Source organism: Camellia sinensis, chromosome 5, assembly GCF_055761805.1.
Source record: "Camellia sinensis isolate YWXY chromosome 5, ASM5576180v1, whole genome shotgun sequence".
Classification (NCBI taxonomy): Eukaryota; Viridiplantae; Streptophyta; class Magnoliopsida; order Ericales; family Theaceae; genus Camellia; species Camellia sinensis.
The window spans coordinates 206,183,015-206,210,875 of NC_138965.1; the positions used below are offsets into that span (position 1 = coordinate 206,183,015).

A 27,861-nucleotide genomic window follows, 5' to 3' on the forward strand; every position below is an offset into this window, starting at 1 on the left:
CTACACACTAAAGATAAAATTATGTAAAATTGATAAATCTTTTAGATATTTATTTATTTATTTTTTACAAATTAATTTTTATTATGTGTTTGGATGATGGTCATGTAAAATTAAATTTTTTAAATTAATTATGTAATTTTTATCAGTTTTTCATAATTTTATTTTTGGTGGATAGAAATAATTTTTAAAAATTTAAAAATATTTTTTTGACATTTTTTTTTGTCAAATTAGTTTAGATTTTATCAAATTGACAATTTTTCCCTTAAAATTAAGTAATGATATTTTCAATTATCCTTATTTAGAACAAGATTTAAAATTCAGGGTCAAATGTATCACAATTGAAAAATCAGGGACCAAAGTAACACGAGCCCCAGACTATAGGAACTGTTAGTGTAATTTGTCCCAAACTAAAATAGTCAAAACACCAACCCATATCCCAAACGAGCTTGGTATAAATTTAAACTTGGTGGGATATGAGTTACACTCACAATTGATATAACAATAATTTTATGGTTCCAAAAATATAACTAAAAAATCAAAAAAATAAATTTATGATTGATATTTAAAGTTGATGTTGTGGCCATACCTTAAGTAAATCAAAACTATTAATGTCAAATTATGAGTATTTTCTGAGTTTTTATGTCTGGAATTATAGTATTGCAGTTGTTATAAACTCTTTTTTTTTTTTTGAATAATTTTTTTTAAAAAAAAATTGTAACATTGCTGAATTGCTAATATATTGGTTAAAAATACGTCAATAAAAGTGTTAATACTAAATATATATATATAGTTTGTTTTGCATATTTATAATTTTTTTAATAAATTTGTAAAGTGATCAAAGTTGATTTTTTAACGAAGAATGATGAGTATATCCAAATAATTGATAGTTTTTCTTCCTCTGTTTAACAAATGTACTTTTTTAACGAATAAAATGCTTTTAAAAGTTTGTGAAAGGAACTTTATAACTATGGAATTGGACTATGCCCTAGATAATTCTGAATCTCGTATTTTAATATAAAATAATTTTAATTAAGAAAATGTTTGAAACTCTTAAGGCGAAATTGAAAATGTGAAGCGAATAAAATATAATTTTTTTTTATGTATTATTACTTAAATTTATAATTCAAATATATTCTTAAAAAATATTCATAATTGACCCATAATGATGTAGCATTAGAGGTGTTAATTTTAAATTTATTACCCAGATAACCATATAAGACACAATTAATTTGTCACATTATTATAAATGAATTTATAAATAGTGGTGATGCACTAATTAATATACTAACTAGTGTACCAATACTAGTTATGATATTATTATTGACTCCACTCATTATACAAATTATAAATATAAAAAACTTCTTAAATTATGTCACATCATTAATTGATACACTAATTTATACACTAATTGATGCATATAATATTATTCATTTACGTAAATTTAAATTACATATTGCTAGCATTTCTGACAAACATGAAATTAACTAATCTCTTCAAATTCATAAGCATTTTAAATGTAAAATATTATACATAATGGATTAATAATCTCAAAATGATTAGTAGGCACACTAAACAACGATGCCCATAGTGTGTACATCTCAGCTTTCACTTGCAAGGGAACTCACTTTCTTCATATCTCTGACTCTCACAGAAATAGGTTCTCTTCATTTTCCATCTTATTTTCTCTTCCTAAAAATTTTTCCCACTCTTTCTCATTCAGTCTTTTTTTTTTTTAAACAGGAAAATTCTCTTACTCTCCCATATGTCTAGGAAACGCCTCTTACCGAGATCATCAAGGTATCATATTGTCTATTCCGAGTAAAAATATTATAATATGAGAACTTATTCCGATCTCTCAAGACAATTTCTACTTTAAGTCAGGACTCGCACAGCGAGGTGCATTGGGCCTACCCCAAATGTTGTGATAACAACAATTTAAGACTAATCTCTTAACTCCGCTTAAGAAGTTGGCCCAAGAGGCTTCGAACCTGAGGTTTATGACTTAACCACCAGGCCTTTACCAGTTGCCAAACACATGGCTTCATTCATTCTTTTCTCTCCCCATCTATTTCCAATATTCCCTGTAACTAAACTACCCCAATAGATGTGTCTTTTTCATAATAGCTGTAGTTTCAGTTTCTAGTTCAATATATTGAAGTTATTGCAGTCCACAAATTCCTAGATACAGTAATGTCACCACTTGAATCTCTTCATCACAAGATGAAAGGAACTTGAAATTTGGATTTGGGTTTCATTTTCCCGAGAAAATGGAGATTTTCCGGGATTCCGTCCTCTGTTTCTTGCTCTTTCTTGTCATTCTCCCTCCTTCAATAGCTCAGTTATCTCCATCAGAAACCAGAATTCTTTTCCAAATCCAACAAATTCTTGAATACCCAGAAGCCCTTCAAGGATGGCATAACTGGACCAGCTTCTGTTACCTCCCTGAATCCCCATATCTAGTGATTGTCTGCTCGGAAAATCACATAACAGAATTTTCTCTCGTGGGAAACAGAACCTCCCCTTCCCAATCCCACATTCCACCAAAACCCACCTCCGGAAACTTGTTTGTTTCTCAGGAAACTCTCTCTGATAAATTCTCCATTGGTTCATTCTTCACAGTCCTAACCAAGCTCTCCAATTTGAAAGTACTCTCACTAGTGTCCTTAGGCTTATGGGGTCAATTACCCGCAACGATCAACCGGCTAAAATCACTCGAAAAACTGAATATCAGTTCGAATTTCATCTCCGGAGAAATTCCTGGATCGATTTCAATTTTGACAAATCTCACGAGCCTTGTTTTGTCTGACAATCTCTTCAATGGGAGTGTTCCAGACATGAAAAGCTTACAATCTCTTCAAGAGATCGATTTAAGTATCAATCGCCTCGGGCCTGAATTTCCATCTCTGAGTACCAATCTTGCAACAATCAAATTAAAAAACAATTCTTTTAGATCTGGAATTCCTTCAGAGATCGAGGACTTTGATCTGCTTCAACGATTCGATGTATCGGGAAACAAACTTGTGGGTCCTATTCCATCTCCTCTGTTTTCTCTGCCTTCAATCCAGTACCTGAATTTAGATGACAATCAATTCAATGGTGCTCTTTCATTGAATCTATCTTGTAGTGTCAATCTCACATTTGTTGATATTTCTAACAACTTTTTGATTGGGAAATTACCCGCCTGCATTGGATCAAACGCCACGAATCGAACTGTACTGAGTTCATGGAATTGTCTGACAAGTGGAGGTTTGGAATATGAACACCCATATTCCTTCTGTCAGAAAGAAGCATTGGCGGTTATTCCCCCGAATAAGAATCGCGAGGGGCGGTCTAAGGGCAAACTTGGCCTCATACTTGGTATTGTTGGGGGTGTTGTTGGGGCAGTTTTCGCAATTGGATTGTTGATTTTGATAATTTTTAGAAGAGAGAAGAAGAAGAAGAAGAAAGACGATAGTTTCGAATGCGATAGCTTTGTTTGGGAGAAGAGCTCTGTTCGGAGCGAGCCTGCCATTGATGGAAGTAAGCTCTTGATCTTTCTTCTTCCCATTTTTTACAAAATTCATTTTTAACATGTTGTGATATGGCCCAAAATGTTTATTACTTGTGATTTTTTAAAAATAGTTAAATACCGTTCGTATTTTTGAAAAAATTCATTTTATCATGTTGTTGTGATATGACCAAAATATTTATTACTTGTGATATTTTTAAAATAGTCAAATACCATTCACGTAATTTTAGATTAAAATTTTACTTTTGCATTTCCCCTTAAAAAGAAAAATGTGCCTCACGCATATTTTGAGAGTTGAAAAAGAAAAAAAATTATTCTAGTTGAAAGCAAAATCCAATTTGAAAAAGAAATATTTTTTCTTTTTTTTTTCCAGTCTTTTACCTTGAAGACCTGAAGTCTAATCCATCACCCCACCCACCACCTCTCTCCAAACTACCTCATTCCACCTCCCTCGCCACCCCTTCCCTCCTCCCGATGTCCACAATTTTTAATTTATTTGGTTAGTAAGTTGTAATTTTTTTTCCCTTGGTTGAGACGGTGGTGGGAGACCAAATGTTGTCATTTTAGAAGTAAAGCTCACAGAATTGGTTTTGCTATATAGTCAAAACTATATGAAGAATATTTAGCTGTTTTAAAAAATTAGGAAACGAAGTGCTATGGAACCACAGGTGGGCCTAAAATGTACTTTCCACATGGGGGCTTAAAATGGATTTTTCACAAAATACTAGTACAAACATTGTCATTCATTCATTCTTTCACCTTGGCTGTTGAGAAAATCACTTAAATGTTCATTAGAAGTTCATGAAAATAGCTTGGTTAGTGACAAAAAAATTTCAATTATATAGGACAAGTACCGCGAACTATGACGATGCTGTCGATGGGGCTACCACCGTACCATGTTTTCACATTGGAGGAAATGGAAGATGCGACAAACAACTTTGACCCCTCAAATTTGGCTAAGGAAGGATCTCAAGGACAGGTAAAAAGAGTTAGATTGACACAAATTTCACAGAACGAGACATAGATTAGATAAAGAGTAAAGCATCTTGCTATTTTCAATCTTATTCACGTTAATCAATGAACAATTATTTTTCATTGATTACAGCTATATAGAGGATGGCTCAGAGACGGCTCGATCTGCCTGGTGAAATGTCTGAAGTTGAAACAGAAACAATCGCAACAAAGCTTGCAGCAGCACATGGAAGTAATATCGAAGCTGAGGCATCGACATTTGGTCAGTGTTCTAGGACACTGCATTGTGACATACCAGAACCGCCACCCCAATGTAGCTAGCACTGTCTTCATTGTCCTTGAACATGTTGCAAATGGGTCTTTGAGGGATCACCTTACAGGTAAAACTAAATAGCACACTTCATGTCATTGTTCCTGAGGCTTCGTTTGTTTTCTGAGATAGAATGGAAGTAATTGATAGTGAGGGAATTCATGTGAAGAGATTGCTAGTGAGAGGATTAATAGTAACAGGATAAAGCAAAATTGTGTTTGTTTTGATGATAGTTATTAGTGTTGGGATTGTTAAATTATTTTTATAAAATAAATATAAAATAATAAAACAAATAAAAAATACAAAAACATTAAACATTAATGTTTTAAAAAAAATGCCCAACATGTAAAAAAATTTAAAAAAATAAAAATAAAATAAAAAATTTCTAGAAAAAAATATAAAAAATAAAATAATGATTTTTACTTAACAAAAAAAATAAAAAATTAAACATTAATGTTCAAAAAAAAATGTCTGACATGTAAAAATTAAAATAAAAAATAAATAAAAATAAAAAATTTCTAGTCTGCCGGATTATTTTTCTAATACCAAGTCCTGGAAGCCCATCCGAATCCCCTTGAGGAGGCCCATCCTAATCCGGAGCTCACTATCAATCCCCTCCCATCTCTCAAAACAAACGCAATATTAGTAGATCTCATCTCACTATCAATCTCAATCCCTCCTTTAACTCTCCAAACAAACGGGGCCAGACACAAAAAATACGATAACCAAAGTGAAACTAGAGAAACCAATGATGTAACTTACTTTGGGTTTAACCCCCATTTGTCACCGAAAAAAATAATAATAATAATTTTGATGTAATTTACCTATTCTTTATAATTATTCTTTTACAAGAAACATTTCACAAACATGTGTATTTCTTGTTTGGACATGAATAAGGATACTTTTGTAAAGGTTTTTTTTTCTCTTTTTTTTTGTATTTATTATTATATAATTTTAGATAGTTTATTTGGTATTAAACTGAAATGTAAGGTTAATTACACTTTACTCCTTAACTACCATTGAGTATCACCTTATCACTCTCTTGACTTTAAAAATACATATAGACTCTCAACTATCAAAAATTGTACAGAGACCCCATTTTTGGAGGGGAAGGTGAAGAATTTTGATAGTTTAAGAATTTATGAGATTAGTTCCACAGAGAGAGAATCTGATACAAGGCAATGCCTGTGTTTTTCTGGATTTGGCAGATTGGATAAAGAGGGAGTATCTGAAATGGCCACAGAGAATGGGGATTGCAGTGGGGATTGCCAGGGGAATCCAGTTCTTGCACTCCGGAATTGTTCCAGGAATGTATGGAAATGATCTCAAGATCGAAAACATATTGTTGGACAAAACTCTCACTGCCAAAATTAGCAGCTACAACATATCATTGCCATCCAAGGTGGGAAATTCTTGATTTCAAGCTTACATTATTACCAATTCCTGAACATTGGCAACCAGGTTTTTGCCTTTTCGTGTCTTTAGAAAACGAAAAGTTTCATAACACTTTTACGTGTGAAATGCTTTCTGAAAATTTAAAATTTTTTTGTATTTAGCGTAAAAAAGTACATTTCACATTTTTTGTCACTTGTTTGAGTTAGTACAGAGAAAAAATTGACGGTAATTTGAAAGAAGTGACCATATTGAAAGTGAACTTAAAATATACATGCAGTTAATATTGTTCAAACTGAATTAATTCAAACTAAAGTGAAATTTGAAAACTACAGAGGTAAAACTATGTAATTCACCCAATAATTTTTCTCTGTTTTGAAAAATAAAAATAGAAAACAGAACAGAAAATAAAAACACAATCAATCAAGCTGTTTATTTCATCAAATAGATCCGTCTTTCTGCTCAACTCCTTATGCATTTTTGTAATGTTTTCAGGTAGGTACAGAGAGCCCTCTCAATGGACAAGACACCCCCAACAGGCTTTCCAGGTAATATGTTTTTTCCTCATCCTCTCCACTTAATCTTCTCTGTCATCTTTAAAACCTTGAATTCATTTTCATAGAAGGTCTGTATGTATATGCAGCACTGAAAGTGCAGAAAAGAATGATATTTATCAACTGGGTGTAATTCTACTTGAAGTAATTTCTGGTAAACCAATCACATCCGAAACTCAATTGGATGAGCTCAAACTTCAGGTATATATATTTATTTTCCATCATTTTCTCACCTCATTTCCTTCAAAAATTCGAAAGATGATGATTTGCTCCAACAGTAAAGGTTAATGTTGAATGATGCGGGTTTGAGTCACTGAAATAACCTTTCTGAAAAATTGGAAAAAGATTGTGAGCATCTTATTCTTGCTTGGGAAAAGATACCCATCCTCCCAACTCGCTAATGGTGTTTCATGACAGACGGAGCTACTGTCACTTACCGGGCAAGACGTATAAGACATGCACAGAAGAGACATAGGGCCCAGCAGACATGGCAACCAAAGTGTACAAGAACGCATGGAGGCAGTTCGGAGGTGCACAAGACGGAGCCATTGCGGCCAATTTTAAAGACAGCTCAGAGCAAAGAGACCAAGACAGCAAAGCATGTCCCAGGGAAGAAAGTTTCTTTTGCTCCTGAATTAGAGACATATTGGGATCTCTCAAAGACTGGATGGAAGGGAGAGATGCCATCTCAAAGAGTTGCAAAGTAAGCTTTGCATGGCACCCCAGTGAGGGGGTGCCGGGCACTCCAGGCAGGGGGGTGCTATTATGGATCACCTCATATGGGTTGAGGGGGTGATTTGTAGGAGATCAACCCAAATTGAGTTGGCAGCCACATGGAAGGGTGGCCAACCCACATGGTAAAAGGAAGGCAAAAGAGGTTGGCATGAGTTGGCAAGTCATGAGGCTTGAGTTGGCAGCCATGAGGCTTGCCATGCGCCAGCAACAAAGGAGAAAGCATGGAGTTGGCCATGTGAAGTCTTCACATGGTGGGACAAAGCTTTCAACTGGACAGCAGCTCAAAGGAGAATATTGGGCTGGCAGCCAACACACCCATGAGGCCTCCTCCACCTTCTGTTTTGGTGTATAAAATGGAATGGTGATGGTGAGTTGAATACACGGCAAACATAGCAAGCAAGAGAGAAACACACTGCTGAGAGAGAGGCACAAAACAGAGAGAGCTAGTGAGAGCTATATTCTGTTTGTGTATCAGAGAGTGTGAGAGAGTGTGTTATATAGAGAGACAGTGAGTTGAGAGTGTGTAATCTCCTCCATTTGTTGATATATAACAACATCGCTCCCGTGGACGTAGGCCGGTTTGCCGAACCACGTTAAAAGTCTTGTGTTTTTGCTTGTGAGTGTCCCCTGGTGTGCCCAAGATCCGCAACAATTGGTATCAGAGCCCGGGTGGAGAAAAATCGAGTTTTTTCCGAAAGTGTCCAGATTTCGAAGTGGTCGAAATCCACTTTTGAGCATACCAGGAGGAAGGTCAGGAGGAGAGGACTCCAAAACTTCAAACCACAGGCCAATCGGAGCTCTAACTCGCCGCCACGCGCCACCTGAAGATCGAGAGTGAAGGCCACTCGCACCCACGCGCCCCATGCACCGACGAAGGAAGAAGACGAGTGGGGGCGCGCGTGAAGCTGACGTCAGGCTGACGTCATCCTAAGCCGAGCCGAGTCGAGCCGTCGAGCCGTTGACCGCGCCGCTGACCAGGCCGAGCCGCGCCGGAGCCGTGCCGCCAGCCAAGCCGCGCCGCTGAGCCGCCGTTGACCGAGCCGCTGACTGCGCCGTTGACCAGCCGATCCGGAGGAATTATCTGGTGCTTCTCAGGCGCACCAGATTCAGCAGATCTGAACCGTTGAAACTTTTTTGGCTAGATCTAGGCCATTCGGAGTCCGTTTTTTGGCGATCCAATAGTGAGTTCCAATTATTTGGAGTATTCCGGACACATCCGTACGGTTAGTTTTTGAATCGGAGGCATTCAAACTCTTTTGGCTAGATCTAGGCCATTCGGAGTCCGTTTTTTGGCGATCCAATAGTGCGTTCCAACTATTTGAAATATTCCGGACCCATCCGTACGGTCAGATTCTTAAATCGGAATTTCTTTAAAAAGGGAAGAAATTTACAATGGCAGGAAAAGGCGCAAGTTTCATGATTGAGCCTTTTAATGGCAGTAATGACTTTACCCTGTGGTAGCAAAGGGTGAAAAACATTTTAACACGAGAAGGTCTGGTGAAAGCTCTTCTCAAAAAGTCCAACAAACCGGAAGACATGAAGGATGACAAGTGGGAGGAGTTGAGGGAATTGGCAAATAGTACAATTCAGTTGTATCTCGGGAACAACACACTCCGGGAAGTCATCAGTGAAGTAGATCCGGCGGAGCTATGGGCAAAGTTAGAGATGAGGTACAAGTCAAAGTCTTTGACAAACCGGTTATCTCTGAAGAGGCAGCTATATACACTTAGAATGCCAGAAGGTACGAACCTCACAGAACATCTGGACGAGTTCAATAGGATCACAATGGAATTGGACACCATTGGAGACAAGACCCAGGAGGAAGATAGGGCTATGATCTTGCTGGTCTCTCTACCTGCATTATATGAGCATCTCAGGACAACTCTATTGTACGGGAAGGATGCTCTTGGACTGGATGAGGTGATTGCTACGCTCATTTCTCATGAGTCGATGAAGAAACAGGAAGGTAGCAGTAGCAAACACCCAGAAGGAAATGCCATGGTTGCCTCAGAAAATGAGCAAGGCAGAGGTAGGTCCAATGATAGACGGGGTAGATCCAAATCAAGAGGACGTTCGCAATCAAGGTCAGGCTTCAGGAGAAAGTGTTATTACTGTGATCAGGAGGATCACCTCATAAAAGACTGTGCAAAGCTCAAGGAGGACAAGGCACACAAGGAACAGGCGAGCTCATCAAATGTCGCTGCTGCAGTAAATGCTAAGGATGAGTATGCATTTACAGTTTCGTCGAGTATGACGAAACCTGACTGGATCTTAGATTCCGGAAGCACATATCATATAAGCATGGATAAGAAACTTTTTTCTACCTACCAAGCCAAGGATGGAGGTATTGTTCGAGTGGCTAACAACACTGTGAGTAAGATTGTTGGCATGGGAACAGTACGGCTGAGAATGGAAGATGGAAAAATTTTCACGTTGGATGGAGTTCGACACGTGCCAAGACTGAAGAAGAATCTAATTTCCTTAAGTATGCTAGACATGAAGGGTTATAGCTTCACATCTAGCAAAGGAAATCTCAAAGTCATCCATGGAGATACGGTGATGCTACCTGGACGACTGGAGGGGAATCTGTACAGGCTTGTGGAGAAGGTTGTGACAGACGGAGCTACTGTCACTTACCGGGCAAGACGTATAAGACATGCACAGAAGAGACATAGGGCCCAGCAGACATGGCAACCAAAGTGTACAAGAACGCATGGAGGCAGTTCGGAGGTGCACAAGACGGAGCCATTGCGGCCAATTTTAAAGACAGCTCAGAGCAAAGAGACCAAGACAGCAAAGCATGTCCCAGGGAAGAAAGTTTCTTTTGCTCCTGAATTAGAGACATATTGGGATCTCTCAAAGACTGGATGGAAGGGAGAGATGCCATCTCAAAGAGTTGCAAAGTAAGCTTTGCATGGCACCCCAGTGAGGGGGTGCCGGGCACTCCAGGCAGGGGGGTGCTATTATGGATCACCTCATATGGGTTGAGGGGGTGATTTGTAGGAGATCAACCCAAATTGAGTTGGCAGCCACATGGAAGGGTGGCCAACCCACATGGTAAAAGGAAGGCAAAAGAGGTTGGCATGAGTTGGCAAGTCATGAGGCTTGAGTTGGCAGCCATGAGGCTTGCCATGCGCCAGCAACAAAGGAGAAAGCATGGAGTTGGCCATGTGAAGTCTTCACATGGTGGGACAAAGCTTTCAACTGGACAGCAGCTCAAAGGAGAATATTGGGCTGGCAGCCAACACACCCATGAGGCCTCCTCCACCTTCTGTTTTGGTGTATAAAATGGAATGGTGATGGTGAGTTGAATACACGGCAAACATAGCAAGCAAGAGAGAAACACACTGCTGAGAGAGAGGCACAAAACAGAGAGAGCTAGTGAGAGCTATATTCTGTTTGTGTATCAGAGAGTGTGAGAGAGTGTGTTATATAGAGAGACAGTGAGTTGAGAGTGTGTAATCTCCTCCATTTGTTGATATATAACAACATCGCTCCCGTGGACGTAGGCCGGTTTGCCGAACCACGTTAAAAGTCTTGTGTTTTTGCTTGTGAGTGTCCCCTGGTGTGCCCAAGATCCGCAACAGGGCATACAACCACGTGATGTTGCAAATGCATGTGATAATTTATATCTTAATTTCCTATATCCTTTTGTCTTAATACACTTCCAATCATTAAATTATGTGAGCATCTTAAGACACTTAAATCTCAAGGCATAATTCAATGGTTGTTAGTGCATTAAGACAGAAAATAATTTAGAGAAAAATAATCTCGTATCCCCGAAAAATACCCCATGTATAGTGTAGATTCAAATTTTGTCCACATTTCATTTTCAAAGTACTTTTTAAAGAGAATTTTTTTGGGAGCACGTACCATTGCTGATTTTTCTTTCTTCAAATTCTAATATCCTGCAAGTGTGCTTGATCTTAATTTGCTTCAACTTTATTTTACACTTCACAGCTTGAAAGAGGCTTAGCAGAGTCACCATTGAGATTGCAAGAAGCAATCGATCCTTCCATTCGTGGCACATTCGCACACGAATCATTAAAAACTGCAGTCGAAATCACCATGAAATGCCTCAGCAAAGATTCAGTCTCACGTCCCACCATTGAAGATGTTCTTTGGCACATGCAATACTCAATTCAAGTTCAAGAAGGATGGACTAGCAGTGGAAACCTTAGCACAAAAGTCTAGTATTGCCTTCAATTAAACTTCTTAGATTTGTTGTGTTTGTTACCTGAATTTCATTATCTTGTCGTGCAATTCAGTAGCTATCCTGTTGAATTTCATGATCACGTGTAGTTACTCTGTATAGGGTTTTAGTGATGCAACAATGTATCCCCTTTATGCTTTTGTAAAATTGTAAGTGCACAGAATTTAATAACAAAATCGAATAGAATCCTCTCACATAAGGTGGAGCTCATCCGATTCTGTAATTGAATTCTATGCATATAGTTTCTTTTTCTATTTTGAAAAGAATTAGGGGTCAAAATGAATGGAGTTGGTTTGGGTTAATTAGAATCAAACTCAGAATTTAACTGCACTTGCTTGGTTTTAAATTTTTAGATTTAGAATTTAACCAATCATCTTTTTGGGTTCTACATTATTTTAAGAGAAAAATTTGCTTTATCCCCTCAAATTATCACACTGGTGTCAATTTATTTTCTCAAATATTGATTTGAACAGAACAATTACCCCTTCAAATATTCAATATTAAATAAAATACAAAATACAATTAATTGTAGCAAATTATTTTGTCTATCGGAAATATCAAATCGCTTGATCGATTGTAGTAAAATAAACTAATATCAATACTTGAAGCGGCAATTATTCAAATTGATAATTCTATTTGGAGGTGGCAAAGTAATTTTTCCCTTAATTTAAAATTTTCATAATTATAAAACAAAATTTTAGAAAAAATAATTTGTAAAGTAAAATTGTTGTTGTATGAACATTAGGATAACCCTTACAATGGGGGAAGGGAGCAAAATTATACAGTATAACCGTACGTAAAACATAAAATTTTGGTTTTTTTTTCCCTTACTCCTAAGATCCCTAATAGCATTTCTTTAGAAATTTAATGGCAAACTTTTTTTTATGTACTCACGGTAAGAGATTTTGGACAAGAGTACCTAAACAAGGTGGAATTCTAAGAAGACGGGATAATTACTCGTTCAACAGTCTTTTTTGCCACTTTTTAATTGATTTCAAACCTTGAAATTTTAATAACTTCTAATTTACATATCCATTTTTAGGGTGATTCTATTTACACACCTTAATTACTCTTAGTTCACACCATTATTCATAAATTTTTAATTATAATTTTATCCTACAATTAAATATTCAAATTGTCCCCATCTCTATTTCATCTCCTTCATTCACAAACCCTAGAATTTGGATCATCGGCCGCCCTACCCGGCAGCCCCCAAAACGACGTCGTTTTGGGGGTCTTTTTTTTTTCTTTTTTCTTCTTCCTTCTTGTTTTCTCTCTCTCTCTCTCTTCGATGATCCAAAACCAGAGGGGAGGGGAGGGGAGGGGAGGGGGAGAAGAGGGAGGAGGGAGGGAGAGGTCCGACCGTCACCGTCGCAGCTCGTCTCCTCGCCGCCGGCCGTCGCAGCACGCCGTTGCAGCTCGTCGCCTCGCCGCCGGCCGTCGCAGCACCGCCGCACCGCCGTCTCCTCCGCCTCCGCCTCCGCCTCCTCCTCTTCCTCCTCCTCCCCCACTGGTTATGGCCCCCTCCAGTCCGGCCCACCGGCGGCTCTTCTCCCCTCCCCTCCCCCTCTCTCTCCTTCCCCTCCCCTCCCCTCCCCTCTGGTTCTGTCGAGCTCGACGAGGAAGAAGAAAAGAAAAAAAATCAAAAAACCCCAAAACGACGTCGTTTTGGGGGGCTGATGGAACGGCTGCCGAAAACGGCGGCCGAGGATCCTTGCTCCAAACCCTAACCTAACCTATTGACAACCACTGCAGGCTGCTGCCACCGCAGCCCCTTGCCTCCGGTCGCCTCTTCTTCACAGCTTTTCTCTCTACTTTCCATCCTCAAACAGCTTCCTAGACACTGTTGTCCTAACCCTAACATCACTACACACCACTGTCGCTGCCGCCATCGCCATCAACCCTTGTCATCACAACCACCACCAACCTCTCTCCCTAAGCCTGTTGCGCCTTTCCTAGCTCCATTGTTCACCCCTCCGCCGTTGTACACCCTTATCTCGCCATCGCGAACAACCCCGCTCCACCTTTTTCCATCACAAACAACTCCCCCACCTACTTCCGCCATTGCGATCCATCTCCCTTACCTCTCCATCACAACTCAGCCCTTCTGTATCCTGGCCTTCTCCACCACACAGAGAGAGAGAAAGAGCCCTAGGGTTTTTAGATCTAGACAATGAAAAAGAAGAGGAATATTGAAGATGTGCTAGAGAGAGGTGACAGAGGTGGAGGGTTACAGGGCAGTGGCTGACAGCTGGTGATAGCCAAGGGTTTGGATTTTGTGTTAGGGTTAGGGTTAGGGTTAGTTTGAGAAGATGGGGTAATTTGGTATTATTAAAAAATTAATGATATGTATTGAGATAAAATTAAAAGTTTTAATTTATGTATAGCGTGAACTAAAGTGGTGCGTATTGAAAGGATTTGTGGTGAGTAAATAGAATCACCCCCATTTTTGTGGGTTGGCGGATGCAGCAACTGCTAGGAGGTAATGCGGCAGCGTTTTGCTCTGTTTTGCTTCTTTCTTTTTTTTTCTTTGGTATGTGGTTTGTCTTGTTGTTTTCTCAAAGCCACAAATAGTTTGAATAATGTTCTGCTTAATTTTGTCACTGGATGCAATAAAATAAAAATAATTGAATAAATTAAATATAATAAAATTTATGCATATATTATTCAATAAATTACAGTAAATCCCTTTAAATTACATTTACATTTCATTCCCTTAACTTTTAAAACTCAATCATTAAATTATAATCTATTTGCATTTTATTCCCTTAAATTTTAAAACTCAATAGTTAAAGTATAACCTATTTGCATTTTATCCCCTTCAACTTTAAAATTCAATAGTTAATCATTTTAAAGTATTATCTTATTACAGTTAACATTTTTTTTTTGTTAGGATTCTATTATGAATTTACACAATTAGATAAAGTATAAGTAGTATTTTTCTTTTATTTAGGTGACACATTCTAAAAACTTATTTTTTTTCTAAAAAATCTACATTAGCATGCCTTTTTTATTTACATATAAAATTCTATACAAACTCAATTTCAATTATAATAACCAATTTTATATGAAATCTATTTGAGAAATATTTATTTTTCATATATATAATTATAATTTAATTATTATGATAACTGAAAAAAATTATCTTGATATACAACCAAATAAGACCAAATATACTTAATTATGTATATCGCACGGGTTAAATTATTATTATTTTTTTCCTATCTTATTGATGTCTCTATTCTGTTTTTTTTATATAAAAAAAAATGCCATGTAACATACCCTTATATTTAATTATTTCTAAAATATAATATTTAAATTTTTTTACTTAATCTAAATTACCCATAAATAAAATTTACAATAATTATATGTACCAAAAAATACTTTACAAATTATTTTAATTCAAAATCTAAAATAATTATATGTAAAATGTATAAACTGTAAAAATATTTTACAAATTTAAAATACAGAAATGATAAAGATCCCTTTTTCCTTGACTTTCACAACCCCATATACACGTGTCGGTGAGTGATAAGAAGAAGAAAAAAAAAAAACAAAAAATAAAAAACAAAAAGCAAAAAATTGGTTAATCCCAATACATTAAAATTGGTGGGAGTCAAGAAAAAAAAGGAAGTCTTAACCTTTTTCCTTTAAAATAATTATATTTAATTTAAAATTTATATACATATATATAATTATATATAAAATGTATAAACAATTTTCAAATACGTATTAAAGAAAAATTAATACTCAACATAATTAATCTATCTATTTTTTATTAATCTAACGTAACAAACTCATATTTAATTTTTTTAAATAAATTTTTTTATAACTTCCATTTCTTTTTCTTTTTATTGATTTCCAACTAAATAAAATAAATAAATAATTAGAATCACTTTGAATTATATGTTACTATTTTTCTTCCCAATTTAACTATTTTTATTAGTGTAAAATTAAGTATTGATTTTACTATGTTATTATTTAATATCATATAAAATTATTATATATTTATTTTAATTACACTTTTATAACACAATAGGATTAAGACTATCAAATTACACACAAATAATTTAATAGATCACGTCATTTATATATTGTTATTATATTTCAAGATAAAAAATAAAAAATTAAGTGGAACATTATTCAAACTGTTTTCTATGGGACCAAAACAAAAAATAAATAAATAAATAAAAGCAGCAAAACGGTGCCGCATTAACTCGTAGCAGTTGCTGCTGTTATTTAAGCACAGCAGCATCCCCTAACCCCTTGTGTGTGTGTGTGTGTGTGTGTGTGTGTGTGTGAAATTTGCAATTTAAAATCCTCTCAAGATCTATATCATGATATGAAATTCTATCAAATAAATTAACAAAATCATAAAACTTCACTGCATTAGTGAAATCAATGAAATTTCTTTTTAAGCATTAAAAGTTGTCCAATTAAGGATCAATCACAAAAACTAGGTCCCAAATTATATAGTTCATGGTAAAAAGTTGAAATAGAGGGCTTGAAAATGACAAATTTACAGATAATTTCATTCCTAATCATCCATTGCATACAAGCACAAGTATAAGATATTAAAATTATTAATCCTGCTTTGACGAAGATAAAAACAGAGCTAACCTAGAGAAGAAAATACTCTCATAGCAGAACCGGAACAAGTTTAAGGACAACAATCGTACATCTTAGAACACCATTCTAGGTCGTCTATGGTACTTGTATTAGCCTCAGTAGGCCAACAACAGGTTTTTAACAAGAAATTTTTGTATGTACATTAACTCGGACGACAAAAAGCAAGACAGCAAGCTCAACAGGAACTAAAATAGGGACTAAAATTCATCCATAGAACATAAGCACACAATACAATTCACGGAGTTTGCAACACAATCGTTTCTAAAGTTTCAATGTTATTCAAACATGCCATTAAACTATTTTTTGGATGTTTAATCGCACCCTACCAGGGTTATCAGTCAGCCGTCCAACTCTGCTCAACAATCTCCCGTACTCTCCTGTTGTACTCCCGCTTGTTCTCGCTAAACATCCGTGCAGCTTCAGAATTGGCCGGAGAGTTTGGGTTCGGGTCACAGAGCAATGACTGCAATAGCAAAGTCCGCGGTTAAAAAAACATTACATGCAACAGATAGGAACAATACCTCTCAAAAAATGATGACTATAAACACGTTCACAATCATAAATTATACACATACACAAACACACATACGGAAACGGAAGAAGGGCAACATAATATCTATGCTGCATCATAACTACTGACTACATATATGAAGTCATCATAATGTAATGCTATTGATAACACTGCTCTATACATGTACCATTCGACAAATAGTGTCTCAAGAGGAGTGGAACCAGGTGTTGTCACAGATTGTAAATATAAAGCTTCTTCAGTAGACCAAATTAACTGAGCTATGAAGAAACAAATCAATATACCTACTTACAGAATCCAATTCAAGAATTCAGCTACCTTTCTATGCTTTTTCCTGATGCTCTTCCTAGTATTGTATGCATTTACTTTATAAACTTTAGCTACTTATCAACCTCATTCGCAAAGTCGTCATATTAAGGGACACAGTGACGCAACAAAATTCCTCAAAAACAGAATCTATATTGGCGGGTATTTGTGAAGAGTTTTTTTTTTGTTTTTTTTGTTAGTTTTTTGCCAAAAGACAAAATCGGTTAAAAAACCAAAAAAAACAAATCCAGACAAAATATCACATCAAACCCATAATCATTTCACTTTTTTTTTCTTACAAACATCACATCCAACTACAAAAAAATCCAACTATCTTCCCAAACACAAAAAAAATTTCCTCCAAAAATAATCAAAAACTAAAAAAACCTACTAAAATAACAACTTCCCAAACACCCACATTATGTTTTTATAAACACATATAAACTCAACCTTAAGTCTCCAAATTCATAATAATAGAAGTCTACAAAAGCAAATAAAAGTACAGATAACCATTTGGTTCAAATCTATACAATGGTTTCAACAAGGGCTACAAATCTGTGCATGATTACAAGGGGCACAAAAGCTGTTTAAAAGCCTGCTTAACGTTGTATTTATGAAATGATTTATGAAACCATACCAAAGCTTCTCAATGTATTATTGAGTGGAACTGTCAGAGGTCCAACCAATCTCCAACTAGATTTCCCAAAGGGGAAATATCAATTCAGTCTAACTTCTGAAAAAAAATTACATATTAATGATAAACTTTATAAATATTAAAAAATTAAGTTATAAACTTCTTCATGAATATGTAAATATTTTTGGAAAAGACCACTGTTATGTAATATCCCCTTTCCCAAAAGCAATAATAATTGGAAAAAAAGAAGAAAAAGAGACTATTAGTTCTGGTGGGGATTTACCACAATCTTCTAAATTTAATTTATGGGTGGAGGCTCATCCAAAATCAAAAGTCTCACAACCTGAGAACAAGGACTCACAAAAATTCATCACCAAATAACAAAAAACTCTCTTTTGCAATGGGCTACAAAGTAACTTTTTCTTTCCCTCTTTCTTTCTTCTTTTTTTTTTTTTTTTTTTTTGGGGGGGGGGGGGGGGGGATAAGTTAGAGAAAAGCATTTCTAACACTACTGAAAAAAATTAACAACAATAATTCTTTGTTTCCTTTAAAATGAACATTTATAAATGCCTAAAAAAGTACGTAGCCCAAGAACAACAAAAAAGAAAGTGTCCACACTCCACCGCATGAGCCTGGAATGAAAAGAGAAAAGATTGATTGGGTAAACATTGTCGACCCCATGGATTCATTCTTCATGATGCTTACAGTAAATGCAATCAATCAATTAATTCAAACTCAAGATTTCATTAAAAAAATTATTTAAAATAAAAAAATTTGTTCATTCATAAGCTTGCTACAGTTCAATTGTCGGTGTTTCCATACTCTACTTCAGCTTTAACTTAGAACCCCTTCAATCCCATTTGTCATCAACAGTCACACTTGACAGTACTAAGTTCAACACCCGTACAAAGCAATAATCCCATACCTGGATGGAGGTAAGTATGGCAGCCACATCATAGATAGGACTCCACTGATTTTGTAGAATATCCAAACAAATACTTCCATCCGCATAGACTGCCAATAGGGAAGGCAAAATGGGGACTTAATGTTTTATCAGCAGATACACACATATCATTTTATGAACATATAAAAGACAACAATAAATGGTAATTGTAAAAGCTACAGTAATAGAAACAATATAATAATGGTAGGGCAGGAGAAGAGACTTGACAAGTTATGCGACTCCAGCAACAACCCCAAGGGCCAGGGGGTTAGCCGAGTGGAAAATTGAGCCGTGATAAGTGCCTCGGGAGGGCTTAGTTCACGAGGTCAACTCCCATGAAACGCTTAACCCCCTTGGGGGCTCCCATAGGGCTTATGCCCAGTACTACCTAGTATGAGTGGAACAGGGAACTACATATACCCGGGACTGGTAGGGGCAAAGACCACCAGCAATGATAAGTGAAAATGTGTGTAAATTTTTATTTATATTATTTTTTGTACCTTAGATAAGTGAAAGTTTGCATAAAGCTTTAATAACCAAATAGTAGTTTTTCCTCCTAACCTCCTTTTACAACCCTTAAATTCAAAGTGGGGATTATCATTAGCAAGGGCAAGTTTCCTACACATTAAAAATGCAGAGAAAAGTTTTTTAAGGATAGTAAAGCATCATTATTTCCGGTCTTTATAGAAGCATGTCAACAAACACAATATAGCAACATAAATGAATGAACATCATGTTCCACAACCGTATAGTGTACACACTTATGGACAACAAAGTTGACAAGAAATGAGAATAAAATAGACACTAGTGATATAGTTAGAAAACTGAAATTACTGAGAACATTATAAGCAGGTGCAGCAAGTGCAAGTTTAAAATTACTTTGGAACTTGAAAATGTAAAGAGCAGAAGGTGTGGTTCATGCTTCCAACTTACTATTTGGATGGAACATTCGAGAAACAAAGCGTACTGTTGGTGGCTTATTTGGATAATCCTCTGAAAATTGAAGTGTCAATTTAAAGGTACCTGATGATGGACATAAAATATTTTAGAACTCTTCAATACAAAAGGTAAAATTTAGCACCAACCACAATATAAACAAGAAACAACCACTATTAGAAAATAAGCCTCATGGTAATTTGGAACAATATTTTAAATAGAATGTACAATCATCATCAGCAGCAAAACACAAATATCATCTTCTATATTTATCTGCCATTGGTGTTGCTGAGAAACTGGGAGAAATTTAAAACAGATTTGATCAAATTTCAACTAATGAAGTACAAATAGAAAATTATACTGATATATGTATGCCATCAATATATTGAACATTTATCAATCACTGTGAAACTACTTAATTGATAACATGTAATTGATTCTATTGTATTAGTGTAAGAAGGGGAGTTTCCCGTCCCAAAGCTGAGCCAATCAAATCCTAATGAATAACCATTTTGCCAAAAAGATTATGTCGCTTTAAATATTAGTGCTTGTTTAATGTAGAATGCTTTTATCTTTGCAGAACATGAGTCATGTGAAATAGTGCAGTAAGCAAAACTCAGCTAATATATTTGATCCAAGAAATAAAGAAAAGGAAAATCACACATTTTCATCAAATTATGCAATTGACAGTAGATTGGTCCTCTTAAATCAATCTATAATAATAAAGCCCATGCAAAAAGAAATACATTGAACCACACATATCGTGACAAACTATTAGAATTGTGTTATGATAATTTACTTCCCAAATCTGTAACAACAATAATGTCAACCATTCCATCACTTAAGAGTTAGGGGTGGTTTGGGATGATCTAAATAAGTGTACTTTTTGACTTTTTGTGAAATATGAGTTGGGTATGGGTTGGGTTTGAAGTGATATGGTAAAGAGTTGATGTGACTTAAATAAGATGACGTGACTTAAATAAGATAGTGACTTTTTGACTTTTTTAGAGTACCCCAAACAAGGCCTTATATAATTTAACAGAAAATCAGCAATTTGTAATGATATGCAAGATAATCTTGCAATAACAAATAAATAAATGTGTAAAATATACATAAATTGTATATGTTCTTTTCAATAACATGAAGAAAAATGATTTTACCTCCATCCCATGGGGTGTCATCAGGACTGCAATTCAAACATGAAAGTACATTAGAAAATATGCTTTTACAATTATAACAAACCCAGATAGAAAAAAAGGCCACGAGTACAAAACAAAACACAACACCGGCAACAAAATCATGTCTTCGGAACCAACCCAAATATAACAGCATTCCAAAGCATTATATTGTTATCTTGTGGAGCACCACTGATGCCTGCAGGAGGGTCTTGTTGCAACCTCTTAAAATCCCTCATCAGCCTCTTCCTTGCCGGAGTCGACATCCTGACAACCCACAGATTTGATCACAAGTCAAGTAAAACAACTCTTATCACACAAGCACAAAATGCGCACTGGAAAACAACAATCTATTGGTGTGTCTATCAAATAAATATATGAAAACTGGTGTTTCTCAACCTAAAATGTAGTTAAACATGTAGAATCAAAACAATCTAAATAACAATGTAAACTTCAATCGACACAAAGCTTTTGACAAACAATAAAAGTCGCACTTAAAAGCCACCCCTTACTTTTAAATGTCATGCACACAACCATGAATATGCTAGGGCTTTTGCTATCAAGACAAAATCATTTTTTTTATCCAACCAAACTTGAAAATCCCTTGTCTACAAGTATCATACAACACAAGCAAGTGCAATTGATTGCTCCCGTTGACAGTTTAAAATACTTGAACTTCAACTGAGAATTCTCCTTCATTTTTGTACAACTGTGGGTGAACAATACAGAAATATCCATGTAAAGAGCAAGAAATTCAAGATATACATGTAAAGAGCAAGGCACATAGCCAAAAATTTTCATCATCAAGCGCATATATGTGCACCCAAATATCTGTATAATAAGCAAGAAAGCACACATAGAACTCATAAGCATAAAGAACAAGACACAATTTTCCCCTCATCGTCATATCACTCACCAAGAAACCCAAGATTCACCATTTACCAGTTTGAATCTAACAGAAATGTCAAGAAACAATTTAAAGATTAAATTAAGGTTTGCTCTCATCAAGCACATATATACGCATACAAATATACGTATAAAGAGCAAGACAGCTAAAATTTTCATCCCATATTCATCTCACTCACCAAGAAACCCTAGATCCACCATTAAGTGCCATTTTCAATCTAACAGAGATGTCAACTAACAATTTAATGTTGAAATTAGGGAGAACACATAAATTAAGTTCATTAGATACATAAGTAGCTTCATCCAATCAAAGAAAACAAACTAAAACAAATCTATAACAAATCTATAAACAAAAAAAACAAAAGGAGATAGAATAGTTCAGTTAAATTCAAGTGATAGACAAATTTCCTTCATTTTTCATACAGCTTTAGGTCGACAAATAAAGAATACCTGACTTACATGTATAAGTGTAAAATCCGTATAAAGAGCAGAAACCCTAGATCCACCATAAAGTAACCATTTTCAATCTAAAAGAGACGTCAACTAACAATTTAAAGATGAAATTAGCGGTTCTTCTCGTCAAGAACAAATCAATTTAAGTTGTTTAGATACATAAGTAGATTCATCCAATCAAAGAAAAACAAATTGACACAAATGAAAGAGTAATCTTACCTATGAGATTTCTGAGCAGTATGTATAAGAGCTTGATTGTTGAAGAGAGAGGGATTGGGTGATGATGATATCTCTGAGTCTGACGATCAAACCAATTGCCAGAGAAAGATTCTCATGGCGATGGATTGATCAATCAGAAGAAGGAGCGAATGATAGATGTGTGAGTACAAAAGAAAGATATATATATATATATATAGAGAGAGAGAGAGAGCGCGGGGTCCCCAGCACTTTCTCTCACTAATTTTCTCTTTCTATGAATGAAGGGATGGATGGATTCTTCTGCGGAGTTGCCACTTGCAAGTGACACGGGCTGCGCTATTTTGGCAGGACAAAAGTAAGTTTGTTGATGGAGGAATTCTAATTTATGCATTTATATTTTTTAAATTTTTATTAAGATTTTTTGAATTTTTAAATTTTATTAAAATGTTAATAATTAGAATTATCTTTTAAATAATAATTATTCATCATTTATTATTATTTATAAAAAAACATAATAATTTGATATTTATTTTGATTTTTAAAACTTTAAAATATCAACTTTCAAATTTAAAAAATTAAAAAAATTATTTATAAAAAAAACTAATTTTTTTTGAAAATTTTGAATTATTTTTTGTGCAAAACTAAAAATTTTGTGTCAATAAAGGAGTATGATGATAGAACATTAATGTGCAAAATTAAAAAAAATTAAAAATGAAAAAACTGATAATATTCTTAGTTTTAAAATTAGAAAAAAAAAACTATTAATATTTTGGATTTTATTAGATAGTTGAATCAAACCAATAAATAGAAGGGTAAAATGATTGATCTCATATTCTATTTTTTTATCAGTTACTGAAACAATTATTTGAAACATTACTATACAAAATTGATAATGTTTTTAATTTTAAAAATTGAAAAAAAACTAATAATATTTTCCGTTTTACTAAATATGACTTATTAGTTCAAAAAAATTATAAATAGGACGTAAATTACCATAATATTTATAAATAGGACTTTTAAATAATTAATTAATTTTTTATTAATTTGTTTGAGTTATATTATTTATTTATTTATTTTTATATTTTATTAAAGAAGTCAAAAAAGAAAAGTTAAAAGTTTTTTTCTCATTTTCCAAAATAGGCCATATATATGCCCTCTCTCTATCTATGGTCTGTCGTCTGTATTCACTATCCACATATACATATATATATATATAGTTATATTTTCTTTTTCTTTTGGTAATGGAAATTGAAATTAGATTAATAAAGAGTTAAGTAGTTACATTTATAAGGTAAAAAGTATCCCTAATGTCTTCAAATACTTGAAAGAAAATACAATTAGGAATAGGAGAGAAAACAAGTAGACCCTCATGATTAAATCCTTCGTTGACAAGTAAGTCCGTGCATTTCCCTCAAGAGATCTGTTGGGGGCGGTCGTGGCACAAATTCACTTAAGTCTTTTTCCCCCAAGGGTTTGGGACGAGGTCGGATCCTCTTCCTCGCAACCGGCTTTGGCGGTCGGTCTGCCTACGACTCTTTGAATTTTTGGGCTTTGGCCAAGATGGTCTGGTCCTCCGCCTCTTGAGTCTTCCTCCTTACTTCCAACTTCGTTCGGTCGAGGTCCCCACCACTCGGCTGTGGACCCAACCCTACCGCAAACAAAGCCGACGGCTGAACGAGCTCATCCCATCTGGCCCCTTCCTTCTCCCACCATTCCTTTACCCTCTTCACCCTCTTCTCTGCTGCTGCTCCCAACTTTGGCTCCACAGACTTAGTGGGCACTTTCCAAATGGTGCGCACTCCAACCCCTCCACTGGCAGACAAATAGAACCACCGTGGTCTCCACCCTTGATCGACGGCAGCCCCGCCACTAGCCCTTAGCCTGCTACTGCCTGTAGAGTGACCTAAGTCTTTTGCTGCCCTGAGGCCTTATAACATGCGAAGAATTCGTCTACTGTCATGGCCGCCCCTTCGTTCGCCTTCGGCTACGCACTTGCACAGGCCAGTAAGATCTTCCACACATTGGGCATTAGTTGGCCCAGCGCTACCTCCAAACGATTCAGGACATTTACCACCACTTGCGGCAGGGGCAGCCTCAGTCCTCCCTTCAATGCTTCCTCATAAAGGGCAAACTCCCCTGGCCTGACGTCGGATGGCCTCTCCGTCGACATCGGCAACAATAACTCTATTTCAGCAGGCACCTGGTATTTTTCGTGAATAGCCTCCAAATCCGCTACAATAACCGTTGATCTATCTGCCTTTGTATGCCAGTGATTTGGTTCTGCTTGGCTGATTGGCTTTGGAGCTGCTATCATGGTGGAACCATGGGATCGTACCACCGACTCCCTCACCCTCTCTATCCTATATTCCTGTGCTAACTCCACTGCATCGTCATCACCAAGTGGATCCACCCTGATATTTGCAGCTTCTTCTTGGGCCATTTCTATGGTATGTCTGCGAATCGCTTCGGATGCAGGTGCAAGGAAATTGAAAAGGTGTTGCAGAGGTGTATCGTGAGCAACAAAGGAATTCACACTTGGAATATTTTGATTTTTCTTAAACAAGTAAGTGAATCGAATAATGCCAAAAGCCCACGGTTTGCCCGTATTCCAAGGATCCCAATTAATTTTTGCTAGTTTGAAAACTTTTCAAATTATCCGCCAAAACTGTCTTTTCAACACCCATAATGACCTATCGTTTCATTTCTGATCTAACGCCTAATCTCCCCCCCCCCCCGCGGGATGTTGCCACATGTACAACCACGATCTACTGTCTCCTCCCCTTACTCTGTCTTTTTTACTTCAAATCACCACGTGACACGCTGCCTCTCGAGCCCCACGCCCCTCCACCTCACCCTTTGTGGTCGGCCCTCCTCGTGGTCGACCCTCCTACTCGGCCAACCTCCGCGGTCGGCCCCTTTCGCTGTCGACCCTCCTCATGGTCGACCCTCCCACTCGGTCACCCTTCGCGGTCGGCCCTTCTCGTGGTTGACCCTCCCACTCGGTCAACCTTTGCGGTCGGCCCTCCCCATGGTCGGCCCTTCCACTCGGTCACCCTGCACGGTCGGACCACCACCCGGTCAGTTCACCCTTTCAGTCACCCCTGCCGGTCGACCTCCATCCTGCCAATCCCTAACACCCTCATCTTTTTCATTGGTATTCCCTTCGTTGGACTAAAGCTGCACTCGGGAATGGGGGACTACTGACGTGTATAAGCCCATAAAGACCATAAATCACTATGAACAACCCAAGCCCATCACTTGGAGCCCAATACATAACCTAGCTGGTGAGGTCCAAGACAGCTGGAGTCCAACATGGCATAAAGAGCCAATGACATTCAGACACATGGTAGGTGAAAGACGAGCCACATCAGCAGACAAAGATCTGTAAAGTTATTGCCACTGCACATCACCATTAATGCAGCCCATCACAGCATTTATTACGACAACACCTTTCCGTCGGAATAGGACCCCCTTATCCTGAACAAGGTAAGCTATAGCATAGACTTTCGACGATGAGGGCAGGTCAGAAGGGACAGCGGAATGATTACCAAAGGATATAAGCAAACGTTGAAGATAAGAAGAAGGTTAAGCTTTTTTATCTCTAATCTCTCCCTTTGCACTCTACTTCTCTTCCTAACTTGTTCGCCGGAGGGTTCACTAGGGGACTACCCAGTTCCCCGTTGAACTTGTTTGCAGGTTATCCGGTGGGCTTGATCATTTGGACGTGGGCTTGAGGAGCTTGGACCAGTCCGATCCATTCACTGGAACAAACTGTATCATCATACTCTATAAAGCCACCAATTAAACTTGAATTCTTCTTAATTGAACTTGGATTCCATGGGTTTATGAGTATAACAAGTTAAATTCATAAAATTAGAAGAGGATTTCTACCTTAAGTTGATGAATTTGTGTAGGTCAAAGCTTTTCTCCTTTCATGTTCTTCCTCTTGTTCTTCTTTTCTTTCTTTCTTGAGCTCTCTCTCTCTCTCTCTCTCTCTCTCAATAACTCTCTAGCAGAATGCACTCACTCTCTCCCTTGGTCTCTCTTTTCTTGCTATATTGATGAATAGGCTTATATTCAGCCACCAATCTACTAATATACTTAAGTTAGATTAGATTTAGGCTAATTCATCCTCCACTAATATACTTAAGTTAGATTAGATTTAGGCTAATTCATCATATTTAATTAAATTATGCCAATCACAAACTTAATTAAATCAAATTCCATTAAATTAAATTAATCTTCATCATTTATAATCTTAATGACACTAAATTAAATTATGCTAATGTGTATTAAGCTCTACTTCCTATTCAATTATTTAATTCCAACCTATTAAAATTAGCGAATCAGACGGAATCAATTTTTAATTGAACTTCCCAGATGATTCTAAAAATTCCAATGAACATATCTATGTTTTCAATTTCAATTTCTGAACCCAATAAGGTCATCAATTTCCATTCCAAAGTTGTATTCTCAACAAATAATTTTTCAATTTGGACAAATACACACAAATTAAATCATATAATCTGCAATTAACACATGGATAATTCAAATAATTATAATTTGTATTTTTTGGGTGTTACACAATCTAATTCCTTACACCTTCAAATTTTATTTTATTAATTTTATTTTTTTATAATTCATACAATTCCTTTATTACCCTTATCTCTAACCTTCCTCCCCATTCTCTTTACATCCAAAACCTAAAAAATCCTAACCCTACTTCTTGCCCATCACCACCACCCTCATCGGTCACCACCACCCTCGTTGGCCCACTATATGATGATAGCATCTTAACCTCATTTGGCGTCTTCAAAACAATAACTGTTTTGCCTTTATGTTCTGTGACCGCAAATAATCATGTTATTTGCAGTGGAACGGCGAGGGTCGAAGTTGGAATAGATGGGGGACAAAGTCACGATGACAATGGTAGTGAGAGAGTGGTGGTTGTGACAAGGACAACACCAACAAGGGCCTGTGGTGGTGAGTAATGGCGACGACAGCATGGTCGGAGGTGAGTAGTGGCAATGGTGGCAAGGACCTGTAGTGGTCGGAGGTGATGGTGGAGGAGAATTAGGGTTATAATTTTTTAGATTTTGGGTGTAAGGAGAAGAAGAATAAGAATGAGGAAGGTTAGAGATGAAGGTTATAAAGGAATTGTAAAAATATTAAAAAAAATAAAAATGAGAGTGTAAGGAGTTAGATTGGTGGTGTAAGTAGAATCCCTCAAAAAAAATTAAATTAAAAATAAGGAGTTGTTTGGGATGTATTAGATTAATATATTTTTTGACTTTTTACGAAAAGATATACAATATGGTAGATATGTGATGTGACTTAAATAAGAGGTAACGTGATTAAAATAAGAAAAAAAAAAAGTGCTAAAGTAAATCATGCCAAACAAAATCTAAATTAATAGATAGATAGACAATTAAAAAGAGTTATGCCCAAATGCTCTTTAAAAAATAAAT

At 36.2% G+C, this 27,861-nt stretch overlaps 2 protein-coding genes across 5 annotated transcripts; one reads left to right on the forward strand and one right to left on the reverse strand.

The window, feature by feature from the left end:
* The first annotated feature begins 201 nt into the window (after positions 1-201).
* Positions 202-12,014, forward strand: LOC114286679 (putative LRR receptor-like serine/threonine-protein kinase At1g14390). Its single transcript, XM_028229874.2, has 7 exons — positions 202-3,519; positions 4,354-4,487; positions 4,614-4,860; positions 5,999-6,192; positions 6,678-6,730; positions 6,826-6,937; positions 11,432-12,014. The coding sequence occupies exons 1-7, from the start codon at positions 2,268-2,270 to the stop codon at positions 11,663-11,665; spliced, it is 2,226 nt and encodes a 741-aa protein (XP_028085675.2). The 5' UTR covers positions 202-2,267; the 3' UTR covers positions 11,666-12,014.
* A 4,480-nt stretch (positions 12,015-16,494) lies between these two features.
* On the reverse strand, positions 16,495-22,816 carry LOC114286680 (ubiquitin-conjugating enzyme E2 2). Of its 4 annotated transcripts, XR_003637639.2 has the most exons (8): positions 22,415-22,773; positions 20,978-21,103; positions 20,822-20,847; positions 19,659-19,748; positions 18,708-18,796; positions 18,066-18,125; positions 17,786-17,881; positions 16,495-16,776 (listed from the first exon to the last, which is right to left on the reverse strand). XR_003637639.2 is itself a non-coding variant. In XM_028229878.2 (7 exons), exons 2-6 carry the CDS (start codon positions 21,100-21,102, stop codon positions 18,081-18,083), a joined length of 375 nt encoding a protein of 124 aa, XP_028085679.2. In that variant the 5' UTR covers position 21,103; positions 22,415-22,773; the 3' UTR covers positions 16,495-16,776; positions 18,066-18,080. The 4 variants fall into 4 exon arrangements, 2 of the variants coding, with proteins under 2 accessions (XP_028085679.2, XP_028085677.1); XR_003637640.2 differs by lacking the exon at positions 18,066-18,125; XM_028229878.2 differs by lacking the exon at positions 17,786-17,881.
* Between the last annotated feature and the right edge of the window lie 5,045 nt (positions 22,817-27,861).